General features: G+C 39.7%; 1 protein-coding gene across 1 annotated transcript; it reads left to right on the top strand.

The window, feature by feature from the left end:
* Positions 1-5,356: 5,356 nt before the first annotated feature.
* LOC138035144 (liprin-beta-1-like) lies at positions 5,357-19,735 on the top strand (the record flags this gene model as incomplete). The annotated part of the gene is made up of 10 exons (XM_068881974.1): positions 5,357-5,484; positions 6,309-6,606; positions 6,701-6,922; positions 8,384-8,497; positions 10,566-10,680; positions 11,366-11,407; positions 14,980-15,089; positions 15,258-15,438; positions 18,125-18,295; positions 19,695-19,735. Coding segments are annotated over exons 2-10 (1,251 nt in total), but the record flags the coding sequence as incomplete, so codon positions are not given.
* Positions 19,736-20,000: the final 265 nt, after the last annotated feature.

Raw genomic sequence — 20,000 nt, 5'->3', positions numbered from 1 at the left:
CAGCCCCGATAGTGCCAAATGGCACTTATAGATTTTACTCTGTCTAACGCCAGACGATTTTACTCGTCAATGGGGAACCCCTCGGGGCTTAAAGGGTTAAGCCAACAGCGTGAAAAAACTATGTCCCTGTTTAACCCTTTCAGCCCCGATAGTGCCAAATGGCACTTATAGATTTTACTGTGTCTAACGCCAGACGATTTTACTCGTCAATGGGGAACCCATGGGGCTTAAAGGGTTAAGCCCACAGCGTGAAAAAACTATGTCCCTGTTTAACCCTTTCAGCCCCGATAGTGCCAAATGGCACTTATAGATTTTACTGTGTCTAACGCCAGACGATTTTACTCGTCAATGGGGAACCCCTTGGGGCTTAAAGGGTTAAGCCAACAGCGTGAAAAAACTATGTCCCCGTTTAACCCTTTCAGCCCCGAGAGTGCCAAATGGCACTTATAGATTTTACTGTGTGTAACGCCAGACGATTTTACTCGTCAATGGGGAACCCCTCGGGGCTTAAAGGGTTAAGCCAACAGCGTGAAAAAACTATGTCCCTGTTTAACCCTTTCAGCCCCGATAGTGCCAAATGGCACTTATAGATTTTACTCTGTCTAACGCCAGACGATTTTACTCGTCAATGGGGAACCCCTCGGGGCATAAAGGGTTAAGCTAACAGCGAGAAAAAACTATGTAACAGTTTAAACCTTTCAGCCCCGATAGTGCCAAATGGCACTTATAGATTTTACTCTGTCTAACGCCAGACGATTTTACTCGTCAATGGGGAACCCCTCGGGGCTTAAAGGGTTAAGCCAACAGCGTGAAAAAACTATGTCCCCGTTTAACCCTTTCAGCCCCGATAGTGCCAAATGGCACTTATAGATTTTACTCTGTCTAACGCCAGACGATTTTACTCGTCAATGGGGAACCCCTCGGGGCTTAAAGGGTTAAGCCAACAGCGTGAAAAAACTATGTCCCCGTTTAACCCTTTCATCCCCGATAGTGCCAAATGGCACTTATAGATTTTACTCTGTCTAACGCCAGACGATTTTACTCGTCAATGGGGAACCCCTCGGGGCTTAAAGGGTTGACCCTTTCAGCCCCGATAGTGGCAAATGGCACTTATAGATTTTACTCTGTCTAACGCCAGACGAATTTTACTCGTCAATGGGGAACCCCTCGGGGCTTAAAGGGTTAAGCCAACAGCGTGAAAAAACTATGTCCCTGTTTAACCCTTTCAGCCCCGATAGTGCCAAATGGCACTTATAGATTTTACTCTGTCTAACGCCAGACGATTTTACTCGTCAATGGGGAACCCCTCGGGGCTTAAAGGGTTAAGCCAACAGCGTGAAAAAACTATGTCCCTGTTTAACCCTTTCAGCCCCGATAGTGCCAAATGGCACTTATAGATTTTACTCTGTCTAACGCCAGACGATTTTACTCGTCAATGGGGAACCCCTCGGGGCTTAAAGGGTTAAGCCAACAGCGTGAAAAAACTATGTCCCCGTTTAACCCTTTCAGCCCCGATAGTGCCAAATGGCACTTATAGATTTTACTCTGTCTAACGCCAGACGATTTTACTCGTCAATGGGGAACCCCTCGGGGCTTAATGGGTTAAGATAACAGGGTGAAAAAACTATGTCCCTGTTTAACCCTTTCAGCCCCGATAGTGCCAAATGGCACTTATAGATTTTACTCTGTCTAACGCCAGACGATTTTACTCGTCAATGGGGAACCCCTCGGGGCTTAAAGGGTTAAGCCAACAGCGTGAAAAAACTATGTCCCCGTTTAACCCTTTCAGCCCCGATAGTGCCAAATGGCACTTATAGATTTTACTCTGTCTAACGCCAGACGATTTTACTCGTCAATGGGGAACCCCTCGGGGCTTAAAGGGTTAAGCTAACAGCGTGAAAATACTATGTCCCTGTTTAACCCTTTCAGCCCCGATAGTGCCAAATGGCACTTATAGATTTTACTCTGTCTAACGCCAGACGATTTTACTCGTCAATGGGGAACCCCTCGGGGCTTAAAGGGTTAAGCCAACAGCGTGAAAATACTATGTCCCTGTTTAACCCTTTTAGCCCCGATAGTGCCAAATGGCACTTATAGATTTTACTCTGTCTAACGCCAGACGATTTTACTCGTCAATGGGGAACCCCTCGGGGCTTAGAGGGTTAAGCCAACAGCGTGAAAAAACTATGTCCCTGTTTAACCCTTTCAGCCCCGATAGTGCCAAATGGCACTTATAGATTTTACTCTGTCTAACGCCAGACGATTTTACTCGTCAATGGGGAACCCCTCGGGGCTTAAAGGGTTAAGCCAACAGCGTGAAAAAACTATGTCCCCGTTTAACCCTTTCAGCCCCGATAGTGCCAAATGGCACTTATAGATTTTACTCTGTCTAACGCCAGACGATTTTACTCGTCAATGGGGAACCCCTCGGGGCTTAAAGGGTTAAGCCAACAGCGTGACAAAACTATGTCCCCGCTTAACCCTTTCAGCTCCGATAGTGCCAAATGGCACTTATAGATTTTACTGTGTCTAACGCCAGACGATTTTACTCGTCAATGGGGAACCCCTTGGGGCTTAAAGGGCTAAGCCAACAGCGTGAAAAAACTATGTCCCTGTTTAACCCTTTTAGCCCCGATAGTGCCAAATGGCACTTATAGATTTTACTCTGTCTAACGCCAGACGATTTTACTCGTCAATGGGGAACCCCTCGGGGCTTAAAGAAGTACGCCAACAACGTGAAAAAAGTATGTCCCAGTTTAACCCTTTCAGCCCCGATAGTGCCAAATGGCACTTATAGATTTTACTCTGTCTAACGCCAGACGATTTTACTCGTCAATGGGGAACCCCTCGGGGCTTAAAGGGTTAAGCCAACAGCGTGAAAATACTATGTCCCTGTTTAACCCTTTCAGCCCCGATAGTGCCAAATGGCACTTATAGATTTTACTCTGTCTAACGCCAGACGATTTTACTCGTCAATGGGGAACCCCTCGGGGCTTAAAGGGTTAAGCCAACAGCGTGAAAATACTATGTCCCTGTTTAACCCTTTTAGCCCCGATAGTGCCAAATGGCACTTATAGATTTTACTCTGTCTAACGCCAGACGATTTTACTCGTCAATGGGGAACCCCTCGGGGCTTAGAGGGTTAAGCCAACAGCGTGAAAAAACTATGTCCCTGTTTAACCCTTTCAGCCCCGATAGTGCCAAATGGCACTTATAGATTTTACTCTGTCTAACGCCAGACGATTTTACTCGTCAATGGGGAACCCCTCGGGGCTTAAAGGGTTAAGCCAACAGCGTGAAAAAACTATGTCCCCGTTTAACCCTTTCAGCCCCGATAGTGCCAAATGGCACTTATAGATTTTACTCTGTCTAACGCCAGACGATTTTACTCGTCAATGGGGAACCCCTCGGGGCTTAAAGGGTTAAGCCAACAGCGTGAAAAAACTATGTCCCTGTTTAACCCTTTCAGCCCCGATAGTGCCAAATGGCACTTATAGATTTTACTGTGTCTAACGCCAGACGATTTTACTCGTCAATGGGGAACCCCTTGGGGCTTAAAGGGTTAACCCAATAGCGTGAAAAAGCCATGTCCCTGTTTAACTCCTTTAGCCCCGATAGTGCCAAATGGCACTTATAGATTTTACTCTGTCTAACGCCAGACGATTTTACTCGTCAATGGGGAACCCCTCGGGGCTTAAAGGGTTAAGCTAACAGCGTGAAAAAACTATGTCCCTGTTTAACCCTTTCAGCCCCGATAGTGCCAAATGGCACTTATAGATTTTACTCTGTCTAACGCCAGACGATTTTACTCGTCAATGGGGAACCCCTCGGGGCTTAAAGGGTTAAGCCAACAGCGTGCAAAAACTATGTCCCTGTTTAACCCTTTCAGCCCCGATAGTGCCAAATGGCACTTATAGATTTTACTCTGTCTAACGCCAGACGATTTTACTCGTCAATGGGGAACCCCTCTGGGCTTGAAGGGTTAAGCTAACAGCGTGAAAAAGCCATGTCCCTGTTTAACCCTTTCAGCCCCGATAGTGCCAAATGGCACTTATAGATTTTACTCTGTCTAACGCCAGACGATTTTACTCGTCAATGGGGAACCCCTCGGGGCTTAAAGGGTTAAGCTAACAGCGTGAAAAAACTATGTCCCTGTTTAACCCTTTTAGCCCCGATAGTGCCAAATGGCACTTATAGATTTTACTCTGTCTAACGCCAGACGATTTTACTCGTCAATGGGGAACCCCTCGGGGCTTAAAGGGTTAAGCTAACAGCGTGAAAAAACTATGTCCCTGTTTAACCCTTTCAGCCCCGATAGTGCCAAATGGCACTTATAGATTTTACTCTGTCTAACGCCAGACGATTTTACTCGTCAATGGGGAACCCCTCGGGGCTTAAAGGGTTAAGCTAACAGCGTGAAAAAACTATGTCCCTGTTTAACCCTTTCAGCCCCGATAGTGCCAAATGGCACTTATATATTTTACTCTGTCTAACGCCAGACGATTTTACTCGTCAATGGGGAACCCCTCGGGGCTTAAAGGGTTAAGCTAACAGCGTGAAAAAACTATTTCCCTGTTTAACCCTTTCAGCCCCGATAGTGCCAAATGGCACTTATAGATTTTACTCTGTCTAACGCCAGACGATTTTACTCGTCAATGGGGAACCCCTTGGGGCTTAAAGGGTTAAGCTATTATTGTAATCTTAAGACAGAGAAGTTACAGAGTGTGCTAATTTGAAATGGTTAAAAGGGAAACAGTGTCAAAATATTACAGGGAACAAAAACAATTTAAAACAATTTTAGGGATAAAAAAGCTGGGAACAAGTTTGAAAGGGAACAGAAGTAAATATTTAAAGGAAACAAGGACTTCCCTGGGAGAGGCTCTTGTATGGTTTAGTCAATCTCAACATTAGTCATGGAGGAAGTAGTTTATCAAAAAACCCAAATGTTATGCGGTTCAAAATTAATTTTTCTAAAACTACTACTTTTCAGGCCTCATATTTCAACCAAATTGTTAACCTGTGGAACTTTTAACACCTTTGTTACCAAATATCCTTTCTCGTTACTTCTGTTTTTGATATAGACTGTGTTTGCATACCTGGTCCGCAGTTGGGGACTGCTACTGTCACGCGAACTAGATGTTCTCCTTTTTATTCTATTTATGCTATTTAGTGTGTGGATATTTTTATGGAATGCTTATTTTTTTTTTTTTTTCTATTTTTATTGCAGTCATACGTGCACCACATGTCCTGTTCGCACTTTCCCTTTTGGGACATGTTTGTACATTTCTCAACTTTTATGTTACATTCAGTTCTATTTGCCATGTTTTCCAATAACGTTTGTAAAGAACGTCACGCCATATAAAAAAGTCGCGCCAGGTGTAAAAAGTTACACCAGATGCAAAAAGGCTGCAGCAAGACTGAAAAAGAGTATCATCAAATGAAAAGTAGATAGGCGCGCTCATGTGTGGCACCAACAGAGCTCCGGTAAGTGGGAATTTCGGGAAAAGGGTCCCTTGTACGGGGGTCGTTTCTCAAAGATTACGAACCGTTTTCGGGCGTATTTCGGGTAACATATGGCAATTTGTATCTTCAAAACTAAAGACGTTTAAAGTCATGCAACTTTGCAGTTAATAGTTTTGTTTCTCTGCTGTTGAAAATATGATGTTCAAAGATCAATTCTTCACTGAATAAACAGATCTTAGTTTCCCGAATTCTAACAGCAACTATTCATTTCCAAATTGCGTCTTCCATATAATCCTATATAAAGTAATTACATCGGTACTACTGAAAAAAATAAGCGATTATTTTATTTAGAAAAGAAGACTTAAATCTTTTTAAGACCTTGAGACCTTTCGACGTAAGTCAACACTTCCCTGAATCTCAAACTGGGAACCACGTTTTTCCATGGAAGACTTAAAAAGTTCTTGGATGCCAAAAGCAATAATGCATGGGCTTCGTCTCGTTCCCTTCTCGTGGTATATGCAACATTTTAAAATAGTCTCTCCTCTCTTTGTCCGTAAGAAGCATGGTTACGTAAGTGTCAACACATTTAAAGATATGACGAGACTCGAACTTGAGTGACTTGCATTTAGTAAAATTTTGTTCTGCTATCGCATTTGACATCATAGAGTTCAAGGGGAGAACACTATGTTTTGTATTTGGAATTTTAAACTAGCTTTATTCCATGAGTTGCTTGCATATTTGACGTTCCAAAAAAAGCATACTTGTTTAAGCATGCCAACGCGATTTTCATTCCAAACTCCACCTACTCACATGCCACAAGTTTTGCAACCACTTTTAATTTCCAGTTCTCCCGCGATCGAGCGGAAGTTCAGTTGCAAAAAAGTCAAGATGGCGGCGGTAGCAAGTGACGCAGCTACAATGTTGGCCGAAGCCTTGGAAAAAATGGATGGACTTATCTCAGACGACCAGCTTATCATGGAAAGCTTCAAAAGCCAGCCTCGCCCCATTTCTATGGACGAAAAAGTTTTATCTTTGGTAGAGGAGTTACGAGCTCAAGTAGAGCAGCTGTCGAACGATGCTAAGTCAATTGACGTTCCAGAGTCGTCTATTATATTCCTAATTGATTGGTTGATGTCCGCGCAGGTAAACAAATTAAAGTATTTGAATTGTTCTTGAGATAGCTAGCTATTTTTTGCCTGTTGTGATTTGTTTAATCCGGCAATAATCTATTTTCAAGAAAACGCCGGACGGAGGAAGAACAAAAAGTGAGCTTCCAACTGCTGGTGATTCTCATGTTTCGGTGATTGGGCGATTAGAAGCTGAGAAGGAGTCCATGCTGTTACAAGTCAGTGTTCTCACGGATCAGGTGGAAGCCCAGGGCGAAAAAATTCGTGATTTAGAATTTACCAAAGAAGAATTGCAAATAAAACTGGAAGACGCAGAGCAGTTGCTGGAGAACGTGAGTGCATGTTGAAACGACTTGCACACTGTAAGCTTAATTCCGAGAAATTTTTATTGCTTTCCGTGATGCATGTTTGTTGCGGATGTTTTGATTTGAATGTCACATCCATTGAATGAAGGAAATGCAATATAATGGAATACAATTAGAATATTAGGCCAAGAATTCTCCCCAACGTCTGTCGCAAAAATAATATTTACAGTCATAAGCTTGCTTATGTGGGGGTTAGGAAGCTGAGGACGTTGAGAAGCACTAGCGCGATACGAAACAACGGGCTAATGAATAATGTGGATCCAATCGCCCAGCACGCACGTGTTACATTTTGGCACATTTCGTTTCTGTTCTCGTCCTGCCAACGACGTGAAATGAGTGAATTTGAGGTTATGTGAAAGGACTTCAGCATTGGACGATAAAATTTGAATTTCCTTTTCAAAAATTCACACTGTTCGTTAATGTTCGAATATTTTTTTATAAATTTCATTCCTGAAGAATTTGTACGCACTTTTCAAGCTGAACGATTTGGAATAATCGGAATTGATCAGAGTAATGCAAAGCCATCGTGGCTGTCATCCTCACTTTACACCCACCCTATTTCCAATCAACTCTGGTGAGGGTAACTTATCAACTATGTACTTCAAAATGACCTTTCTATTTGAAGCACTGCAGGTGCACTGCTTATCATCAAAATTTGGTACAGAACAATTCTTTTGCCCGTTGAACCCACTGGGTGGTGAGACGAGAATAATAGGATATTAACATGCTCTTAACGCCTGAAATTTTTTAGTTTTGATGAATCCTGCATTTCATGCAAGCTTTTGGACTGAGGAAAATCTTGCCCTGAAAAGGATAAGGCAACAGTCGGGGAAATTGGAATTACCGGTAGTGTTCCTAATAATGATTAGAAATTTCATGATGTTTTTTCCCAACTGCAGGGGGATAATAATAATTATTTCCCTTCAGTTGGGAAAAAAAAAAACAATTAAAGAAGGCGTGCCTTCAACTGTCAAGTCTTCTATTGTAGCAATCAAAGGACAAGTGAACTGTTCTGAAAATTTATGTTTCAGTGCATGAAAGTGATCAGGATAATATTATTTTACTTTCCAGAATGAGGAAACAAAATTTGTTTTCTAGTTAAATCCTATAAATTAAAAATTAATTGTCTATTCTCTTTTAATTCAATGAAGCACCATGGTCAATGAATAATTTAGAGATATGGTACATTTAGCCACAGCTTGGCTATTTCCCTGATTTTTTTTATTAAGACATGACAAGGGCTTTGGCTCCTGTGTGACTTGCTATAATACATGTATAATCCCAACAGATTTGAAGAATTTCCTGAAGTCAATTGAACAAACATAAAAAAAATTTGGAAGAATGGAAACTGTAGTGAAACAAAAGAAAAAAATCAGAGAAATATTTGTGATATAAAAAGAATTCACTAGAGCATCATTTTGCCCTTAGGAGACAGTGAAGACGGCTAATCTGTTAAACGAGAAGCTGGAGTTGGTGACTGAAATTTCTTCCCTTAAACTAGCCCTAAGCAAAAAAACAGGATTTGATTTAGAGGGGAATAAGGTAGGCTCAATCCTCAAGATATTACACTGCAAGCAGTGTCTCTTTTGATCTTCCTAGATAAGTTGGAAAGAGGAAGGAAGACTGCCAGCTGTCTTAACGTTTTGTATTGAGTATGCATTAAAAATTGAAATCTATTTGGTGTCAGTCACCAGATACATTTGGCTGCGCCTCGTGAGTCCACAACATTTTGACCACTGTGATGACGAATGTCATTGTCGATAAGAGTACAGACAACGCTGAACCACTTTCGATTTGTTAATTTTACTGAAAAATTTATAGGTTTCTGGTAGACTAGTTTCTTTAACCAACATATGAAGGAAATACTCATGGGAATTTAGACAGTTAAAAATCTCTACGCTCTTGTAAGTTTTAAAATATCAATGATATGTGACGATTGATCATGGGCAAAAATTAAAAAATAAGGTTTGACAAGTTGAAACTGGACTGACTCATCCATTTCTTTGGATGAGCAGCAAATCAAAGAATTTCAAGGCAGCTGGCAAAGTCTTCCTTCCTCTTCCTGTCGTATTTAGGAAGATTGAAGGAGAGTCTGCTCGCAGGGTACAAGATATTGGAGGGAACATATTGCTAGGGAGGGTAAGAAATCATTTGTTGACAAAATATTATTATAGTTTTAGTATTCCTTTCATTTTCGTGCTCTGTTGAAAGGGTCTTTATCTGTGTGATTTGATCTAAGAGAGGGTACGCAGGGTTCTTGCTAAGTTTTTGCACAGGAGGTAAAAAACCAAAAATAGCAGTTAACTTTGTTACCTGCCTCTGCACGGGGTAGCGAGCTCAAGTGTTGACTTGACGTTCATATCGATCGCTGTCGCGTGCCAGCAGCGCCTGCTCAATTTATTTAATACTCAGCAAAAGGAAAGAAGGTTGTGCTATTTCATTGATTTTCACTCGCTACCGCTTTTCTGACGCTTTGGTTGAAAGACCTTTCTGTCGTTTTCCACGCATGGATGCCATGTTGTAAACGTTTAATTAGCAATTATTCCATGAGCGTGCATTGGATATGAGATGGCAAATAGCCAACGAGGCGTGTAGCGCCGAGTTGGCTATAACCAGTCTCATATCTAACAAGCGCGAAAGGAATAATTGTTTTATTAAATTCCTAAGACTCCAAAAAATTGAAGTGCGAAATACGAGCAAAAAAAGCGAGAAAACCCTGACGAAATCGAAAAAAGTTGATGAAGATGCGATGTTGTGTAATACCTCGTGGTCAGACAGACGCAGGTTCATCACAAAAACATTTCTTACCTTTTCGCGTATCTCTAAGCTTCGAAAGTGATCCAAACTTTCCACAAAAACGTTTTTCTTTTGCTTTATACCGAAAGAAATTTGCTTTCTGGCGTAAACGTTTTTAGTGTAGCAACACTAAGTGCAATCATGTACCATAAAAGGTCAAACTAAAGTATATGAGCTGATAACCGAGATTGAGTGAACCAATCAGAGCACGAGAATTGCATTATCCGAGGTTCAGGATTTAATAATAATGGTTATGGGGGTTTCCCATGGCCGCGGGAGGAATGGGAAGGAAACATGGCGGACATCGTTTCGAGGGATGAGTTGGCAAAATCAAGCTGGATTGCTTTAACAAATAGTATATTTTCGAAGCGATAGCATGTGCCAGATACCTTCACAGGATTGGTTGGAGGGGGAAAGCAATATTTTCACATAAATGCAATGTAATTTCACCTTTGAACAGACGAACATTCGCTGGATAATTTCGGTAAATATTTCAGCGAAACAGCCGGTAACATTTACTTGAACAGCCGGTAAAAATAACCGGTTACCGGCTCTTAACAAGAACCCTGGGTACGTATTTAGGATAATGATATTATTTTTGGAAAATACCTGGAAGTGATTATTAGTGTTTTTAATTAATGTGACCAAAAACCCCTGAAGGGACCAATCATTGAGAGAAAAGGATACAGTAGATTGCCCCTGGAAAGTCCTGCTTGCTGGTCATTAAATTGGCAGAGCCTTATTTTTTTTTTATTACAGCATCAACATACCTACCACGTTCTTGAATGAGCTGTTCCTCTTTTTTGCTACTTAGGAATACTATGAAAACCTTTTAGCAGAAAAAGATTCTGAAATTGAAATGTTGAAAGACCACATCGAGGTTCTCTTAGATGAACAAGAAACATTCAACAAGTCACATCACACAGAAGGTACATGTACGGTATTGTGAACTTGTGTTTACAAGCTGTGTTTCTGTTGAACAATTCTCACGAGTGGTGGCGGTAGGCGCACCCTCAGAGACCAGAGTACTGTACACATTTTCTTCCATTCCCCTCGGCACTGTGACCTTCTGACAGCTTTGATGATTGTAAGCCCTGTCCATAGGCCTTAATCACATTGTGGCCATGTTGAGTCCCAAAGGATTGAGAACTTTGTTTATGGCCACCGAAAATGGTTCCCATACATTTTAACTCAAGGCTCGGGGCACAAAATCTAATGTCTATTGCCAATATGGTTGCTGTGCGAATAAGACCCATTCTGTTTTATTGGGCAACCATGCCTTCCTAGGTCTTCCCTTTCCTCTTTTGTTGGCAGTTTGGTGGAACTTATAAAGGTAAAGGTATAAAGGGGAAAATGTTGCTAATTTTGTTTCAGTAGTTTTGTTTTGTTTACTTTTTTGGTTCTATCAATCCTTCGACTTTTAACTAGAAAGCAGTGTACCAGAAAAACAGAAAAACTACTACATGTACATCTGACTTCATGTATGATGAAGAAAAATAAAATAAACTTGACCCAACCATTATTAGCCTGTCAAAAACATCACATGTATGTAAAATTGCAGACTTCATCAAGTCTTGTACTTCATGTACACTTTGTGTTTGTATTCATGTTTAGGTCAACCTCCAACAGCTTTAAAGGCACAGCTTAGGGAAAAAGGTACATGTTCTGATAATTTAAGTTATTATCTATAGTAAAGCTTATTTCTCCTTAAACACAATGAATGATTGTCAATAATGTATTTATAAACCTTTTTCCTGTTGCGTGAAAAGTCAATGATTGGCAGTGAAAAGAAGGTTATATGTAATTCATTGTCCATCGAAAAAAAGAAATAATGTTATAAGTTGAAAAAAAAGAAAACACTCTGAACTCCAATGTAGATATTTTTAATTGCTAAAACAAGCAGTTATGATTTCAGATTATTGTAGTCTGCTGTGATGAAATTAAGTCAAATGTTAGTTTTTGAGGAGAGGGAAAACCGGATTACCCGGAGAAAAACGTCTCAGTGCAGAGTAGAGAACCAACAAACTCAACCCACATATGATGCTGAATCTGGGAATTGAACCCAGTCCACATTGGTAGGAGGCGAATGCTCTCACCGCTGTGTCATCCCTGAAAATTATGAGCTTGAATGGTACTTGAATCCATGGCCTTTGTGATACCTGTGTTGCAGTGCTTTGCCAGTTGAGTTATTAAGCCAAATGGGTGCTGGTGAATAATTGTGAGTTTTTAATAAACCATTCCAAGGAGGATGATGATGAATGTCAGTTATGTCTGGAAATGCCAGTATGTGTAAATTAGATGCAGCACGCCACTCCCAATTTGGCATCTAACGTCAAGTGTAACTCTTTGAAGCATTTGCTACATGTACCTATTTCCAACAATAAGGAAGTGTCAGGGCTAGCATTTATTTATTTATTTTTTTGTTAGGGCAGCTTTTTATCTCTGTTGGAGGAGCAGAGTTTTAGGGGGTACTTTGTGATGTTAATTAATGGTCTGTATTCCCAGACAAGAATGATGGTGATGTTGGGAGAAGAACGAGAGGACACTTACCTCAATCTAACTTGCTTTCATTTCTTAACTTATCTGCTAAAAAATATGTGAAACAGGACAAACTATAATTGTAGCTGAGGGCATGAGGGATAAGAAACATTTATGTTTTTGTCAGTCTTTTAACATCCAAGAGATCAGTTAGATACATTATTGTACAATCTGTTGTGATGGATGCATTCATATTCCTGACTGCATACATGTAGTTTGCTACTGTATGAGGGGACAATTAATTATTATAAGTAACAGAAGTGCTGGTGCTTGAGAAAGTCACTTGTCATCGATGTTTCGTCATGAAAGCCTTTTTATACCATTTTAAACAAGGCACAAAGAGTTATATTCCTGTGGATGCCACTGATTTGAAATTAAAGGCTTAAAAAATGCTTTGTTTATAGGGGAAGTGCACTTAGCTATGAAGCTAGTTTACAGGCACCCCACTTCATAATAATCTAAAAGAAACTATTCAAACTTGCATTACTGTGCAAAAAGAAGAATGCAAACGAATTTCGTGCTTTTCGGCGAAATATAACGAAATTTCGGGCGAAACGAATTTTCGTGCAAACTTCATTGAATTTTTGAAATGCCTATTTCAGTCAAAGCGAAAATTTGCGTAACTTTTGCAACGACCGCGCGAATTTTCGAGCGAAACTTCGTTGTGACATAGCAAAATTTCGAGTGCTTATTGAAAGTTCGCAGTGACCATTTGCGTTTTACATTTAAGTTAACGTTGGAAAAAGGCCCATCAAAGCCCTCACAAGAGACCAACCGGGGAATTTGCAAGAGCAGATTATCGTAAGCGACCAAAATTATAAACAATAGAGGGTGGTCGCTTATGAGAGCTTTCAACAAAAGTCTCTGGGATTTTTAAATTATTATTGATGGTAGAAAAGATAATGTTCAGGAATGCACCTATTAAAAACCGGAAACTTCTTTCTTCATTTACGGGAATGGTCGCTTATGAGAGCTTTCAATTAGAGTTGAAGTGACATTTTTAATGGGGTTTTACTTTGGTGCTACATTCAAATTTTTTTTCTGCAATTTTTTCAGCTGTTGCATCGCCAGTTCAAGGGTTTCTACAGATGCGATTTTCATTGCTCGCTGGCGACACGACAAAATTTGAAAAAGATCATATCACCGAAGGGAGCAAAAAATCGCTCATGTAGCCGCGGCGGCTTAAAACTTTCATACTCTCATTATTTATGACCCTCCTACAATATCTCAATTTCTTGACTTAATTTGTTGAATAGTAAGCGATTTTATTTTCTCTTTGCGTGATTCTTGCATGACTTGAAAACCAAGAATTGGGCCTTAGGGCATGTAGTCAAATCCGAAATGGCTCCGGTCAACAACGACAATTCAAATGCATTTAGTGACTTTACTGGTGCCTTAGACATCATATTATGGCAGTTTCAGAACCAGATTTCAACCTAGAGGTTAACATCACTGATCAGGACTTGGCAGGAGTGATAAGAGAGCTTAATCATTTATCTAAGTGGACATATAAAGGACTTGATGCGAGAAGAAAAGTGAACTTGTAAACATCGAAGTTAACTTTGAAGTGTGACTTCTTCTAATCGATCAAAATGGTAAGGGCATTGCACTGTTATATTTTTTTATTGAAAAAGCATCAATTGAGTAAAGGAAAGGAAATTGCTTGTAATGTTTGTCTACAGTTTCATTCACGTCATGTTTACACTCACATGTAATAAGGTTGCGAGATGAGTACAGGAGTTAGGACAATGTGCAAGCCAGCGAGCCATGGCTGCGAGCCATGACTGCGAGTCATGCGAGCCAACATGGCGAGCCATGCAAGCCAACATGCGAGTCACACAGTTATTGAAAGCTAACCGTTTTAAAATGGGTACTTAGACTTAATAACTGTTTATCAGCGCTATTTGAAATGGCTGCTTGGACTTAAATGCGAAATTTGCATGGCTTGCATGGGTTGCTGGCTCGCAGATTTAGCAGACCCTGAGTACAGTTGTTGATTCCATTCATTCATTAAAAAGCGAAACGCTAGCTGACACTTGTGCGAAATTTCCGTCTCAAGATTATGATATTTCGATTAGGTTTTTTAATTCTCGTTTCAGTACGTACGAACTCCAACTGAAATTTCGTTTGGTAGATTAGCGAATTTTTGTCCTGTGTACAAACTTTTGTGCATCTCAGAAAAGAAATTTCGGCCAAAAAATCACACTTCTTCCCTCGAAATTTCATTGAAATTTCGCCAAAATTTCAAGAGAACAATAACCAAATTTCGTCGCAATTCGTTTGCATTCTTTTTGCACAGTACTGTAACAGAAACATGATTAAGAACCCCAACTGGCAGGAGGCAACCAGTTGGCTATTTACAAAGCGAGGTAGAGTTGAATCCGGGACAACTTGAAACAAATCCAAACCAGAGGTTAGATCAGGATTTGAACCAGGGGCAACCACATGCAAACCCAACATCCCAACCCCTGGACCATACCGCCTCAGGCACATTACTTGTACCATTGATCAAGTCGAAAGGTTGCTGTTGTTATGTGTACATGTAATACTTAACTGTAACTGTGAGTCACGGTAATGATTAGTTTTACTAGGTGAAAAATGAATTTATAGTTTTGTGGAACATGATTACTAACAATTTTTCCGAGAAATAATCATTACTTATGCGTAAACTTGTTGGATTTGTTTGTCAGCCTCAGAGGTAAATAAGCTAAATATAAAAGTTGAAGCTTTGACTGCATCCTGCAAGGAAAAGGACCAGCAGATACAGGAAACACAGCAGTCTCTCCTAAAATTAAAGCGGGTAAGGCCTTACAACACAATATAATGCAACACAAATCATGCTATGTGGCACTTAAATAATTTTTGTATTTTGATGGAAATTGTAACTGACAGCTTCATGTTTTTGTTTTCTTGCAAAGTGAGTATTGTTATTTAATTGATTATATAATATTGATTTTATTCATTTTAGATTGAGGAGATGCTCATAAAGGCAAACCAGCGAAAAATTTCTGATGATAGTCCTGTTGTTTCACTCGATGGAATGGATAGCAGCAGTATTCACAGTACAGATTTGATAACCTCACCAAGTTCAACAAGCAGCCCAGAGCCTTACCCTCGTGTCCCTAACCACAGCAGGCCACCATTAACAGGTAACTTGCTTCTCGTTAAACAAATACCATAACTTTTACAGGAGCACCTGCTTGAAATAAGATGGTGAAAATAATATTAATAATATAGTGTGCTTGTTTAATAGCTACACATATCGGTAGAAACATTGAAAACATGTCTTGTCAAGGAAAATTAATTTTGATTGGGTCTAAATCAGTAGTTTTGTGGTTTTGTTGCTTTTATTTCGTTACAGTGTAAGTGAAAGCTTTAAATGACAGTAGTATTTTGCCGGAAATTTTGCCAAATCCTTGACTCTACAACATGCACTGCATTACATTACACGATACAGCACAGCAAACCTACAGTCTACACTAAGCTACATGTACTTAATGGCACAGGAGTGCATATGATGGGCAGGAATGTCTTATGTTGTTGTTGACATTGCTTGTTTTGTTGTTGTTGTCTTTCCAAAGAAAAGTTAATGTGTAAAATGTTGCATTTTGGGGGTACGGGACATCACTTTACAAAAAGGAAACAATAATAGCAGTGATTATGTCCTCACCATGATTTTGTCTTAGGGAGTTCCAGGGCCCCCTTTCCTGAAAAATAGGAGCCCCGCAGGAGCTTAAGTGGGACAAAGTTACTTGATTTCTCTTTCCATTACATCAAAGCATTTTAAAATTGGAACTCTTGCAATGGTGGCAATTTGACAATAATGTAAATGTATTTGATCTGTTTGCCACGAGGCAGATCATACAGGTCAGTATCGTTTTGTCAGTGTCTTAGGCAAGCCATGTGTATTTCAACTGCCATTCATTCCTTCGTCAATGAAACATCTTTTTGATCTTTGCTTGCTATGTTGTCCTCTTACCAGCATTTCAATGATCTTCTACACTTTCTTAAATCCTCTGTACTTTAGGGCGAAAGAATCTAATTTTCTCTGTGCGACGAGGAATAACATGAACCCGCACTCTAAATTATCATTCTTTACACAAAGTACCTACGTAATAATATGGCAGTCAAGATGTGGAAGCTGTGCTGCGCTAGTGTGACTGACGAAGGCAAAAGTCAATAAAATTGAAGGCATTGAATACTTTGATAAACCGTTTTCATTCAGTTGAAGAAACAATTCAGCCTCAGTTTTTCAGGCTTTCCCTTTGTTACTGCTAAAGTAATGAACTGGGATCATCAGAATCTTAACTTGATTTTCTCCTCAGTTCACATATTATATGGCTTTCTTATATAATATATGAAAGCCATATAATAATAAATATAAAATAATTAAGTTCCTTTTCTTTTTTCTACGACGAAAGTTAAATTAACTTTCGTCGTAAAAAAAAGAAAAGGAACTTTATTTAAGTGTCTAGTCTTCTAGCGCTAGAGCACTATTGAGGACACTGTAAACTGAAATCAATGAATTAATGTAAGTTAAAATAATCAAATTTTAGTTTTTGAGGAGAGAAAAGCGGAGTACCTAGAGAAAAACCTCTCAGTGCAGAGTAGAGAACCAACAAACTGAACCGACATATGATACCGAGTCTGCAAATTGAACCCGGCCACATTGATGGGAGGCGAGGGTTCTCACCACTGACTGCCATCCCTACACTCCTGTATCAAGATGGTTTTTTATAAGTTTGAGATTACTGAGAAAATTGTTTAATTTGGACTCCTTACTTTTAATATGTCTGGATAACCATAAATTATGTAGCATTTGGCAAAACAAAGGGCCTCTGACCCAAGGTATCATCCACTTGGAGATTGTCATTTGTTACTTGACAAGACTGAAGCCACACAAATAAAACAAAATTCCAAATTTCAAAACACTTGAATTTTTAACATTCCCCAAAATGTGCCTTTTCTATCATCAACAATGCCTATCATCTTTAGAAGTGTGTTAGTCTTGAGATGGCAATATAAAAACTTAAAATAATAATAATTGTTAATAGCCCTTTTTGGCTTGTACATTTTGTTTTCCCAATACAGATCATGTGATAATACTCAGGAGGCTTGGTCCTTTGTTTTGTTCATTAAAAATAGTGCATATGCCCTCTTTTTAATGAACAAGACAAAAGACCAAACCTCCTGAGTATTGTCACATGTTCTGTATTGGGAAAACAAAATGTACAAGCCGAAAAAGGTCTATTTCAATGTTGATATACACAAAAAATATCAAGCATCATCATCAACTGGGAACTCGGAAAAATCCAAGCCCCAGATGGGATTTGAACCCACGACCCCCTCGTGATCTGGTACGAATGCTCTAATTAAACCACTGAACTACTGGAGACCCTATGGTGAGCAAGGGTGAAATGTGGGTATAGACTACGACTGCATCACAGGGTCACATATATTACTCTTAACTGCATCAGGCAGTCACATTAAGGCATACAGTATCAGCGATAACACCTCGCTAACTGCATCACACAGTCACATTAAGGCATTTCATAGATGCAACCAACCAACGACACAAGCGAGTAATGTGGGAAATATATTAAGAATCACCATCAACTGGGAACTTGGAAAAATGTGAGCCCTAGATGGGATCTCAAATGGGATCCCGTCTGGGGCTTGGAATTTTCCGAGTTCCCAGTTGATGATGATGTTTAATATCTTTCATGTATTTCTCACATTAATTACTCTCTTGGGTGGTTAATTCCACATAGCCAAATTTAATGGCTGAAAAAATGTTGTAATTATATTACAGCTTTTTTCTTTTTTTTTTTTCAGAATCTTATTCTCAGGCTGTAAGCAATCCGGTAACACCAAGTTTACAAGCTCTTAAAAGGAAATCCCCTCCAGCTAGTCCGTCAATCAAGAAAAAGCATGGCATCCGTTCATCATTTGGGAAAGGACTGTTAAAGTTAAGAAGAAATAAAAGTTCAAGTGAACCAAATATAGGTACATGTATGGACATGACTAAATCTGTACTTTTTCACTTAAATAATATGGCACACCAATATGACTACCAAGCATTGTCAACAGCGTTGTCAAGACTTCCAGGTGATCTGGTGACATAATTTGGAGGACTGGGAAGAAAAATTTTAACACCGTATCTCACAACCATGTGCGGCCTTAGGTTTTGTTTCCAAATTTCCTGCAGTATTTACATCGCCAAAACTCAACAGATCATTCCGTGTCTCACACATTTCCTGTAACTGAATGAACATTCAAGTGGAAATGGCCGAGATCTAACCTCACCTCTGCCATGGTGAATTCGGAATAACATTCAAGGCCGGGCACGGTTGTGGGATATGGCGTTAAAAGTTTTCTCCCCAGTCCTCGGAATTACGTCACCAGATCACCTGGTTGGGATCTCCGACTTTGGTTAGATATGGTCAGCACCTGAAGAATTCAAATGTTGCAGTAATGCTGCATTATGATTACCTCCTTAATACCTTTACCGCACTGGCATGAATATCTGGACTGGAGTTTTTCCTATGAATTGGTGTCAGATATCTTCCTTGATATAATGTCAATACTTTCAGTAGAGCGGTTTTCAATTGAGTGTCGAAAGTAATTAGCAAATTGCTTTGGTTTTGCATTACTTCACTCAGTGATAGGTTTAAAGTTCTCGCACCACTTTTTCACCAATGAAAAGTGAAACCAAAACCAATCGTGGCTTGCAGGCACACATTTTCTCGTGCTTTGTGTCGGCTACGTTTAATTACTTAAAGTTCTGATTCGTTTTAATTACTGTATTGTCTCCATCCTTTTTGATTGGCCAAAGTAATTACTTTGGTTTTGGTTTTACAACACTGGATTGAAACTTGCTCTATCTGCACAGCTTAGTAGATCCACTAGTATTGTTAATTCCTTATTTTTTGACCTTGAAAATGTGAGACTGTTACCTTTTAATATTCTTTCATAATGTCAAATAACAAGAATATGGAGCATTCTTTCAGAAGAAGTGTAACTCAGATCAGCACAACCTAGAGAATTCAAGTACCAGCAAAAGCAGTATTACTTGCGCGCTCTTAAATTGTATGATGTAGACAACCTGCACACATGGCACAGCATCATCTTACTTTGAAGAATATGGTAAAGAGTGGCAGGAGTCAAGAGAGTCAAAAAAACTTAAACTGTATGAAGTACCGGTAAAGTAGGGAACAATTCAAAGTTGGATCCGTGGTTACTGTTGCCAAACTGCAAACAGTATGTGTCTCCTACAGTGCTTGCTTACAACTGTTTGCTACTACCACTTCTAAGAACTTCGGTTTTAGAAACTATTATTATTTATGCATTACACCAATGTGCAGCTATCGGCTTATTACATTAACTAAACATTTTTATTTCACAGCTGGAACAGAACGTGATGAGAATAAAAGTCCAGAAATAAAGGTATTTAATTTGTTGCTTGCTGATTCTAGGATCATGCTAAGAGTTGTATTATCCAGGACCAATATCCCCCAGTATTGCTTCCTTCTGGTCAATCTGTAAGGGAAGATTGTCAATTCTATGCATTCCATTGATTCATGAGATCCCCTAAGTTGTTGATGTTTTCCATCCCATCATTTCTAGTAACTGAAGGTGAATGTCTAGACACTTCATTAAGTCAACATCTGCTGCAAAAACAGACTTGACTATGGCCTTCCTCCAGGTATCA

This window comes from Montipora capricornis, unplaced genomic scaffold (assembly GCF_036669925.1).
Source record: "Montipora capricornis isolate CH-2021 unplaced genomic scaffold, ASM3666992v2 scaffold_262, whole genome shotgun sequence".
NCBI classification, from domain to species: domain Eukaryota; kingdom Metazoa; phylum Cnidaria; class Anthozoa; order Scleractinia; family Acroporidae; genus Montipora; species Montipora capricornis.
The sequence above is the reverse complement of the archived record's forward strand: the minus strand, read 5'-3'. Positions and strand labels throughout refer to the sequence as shown.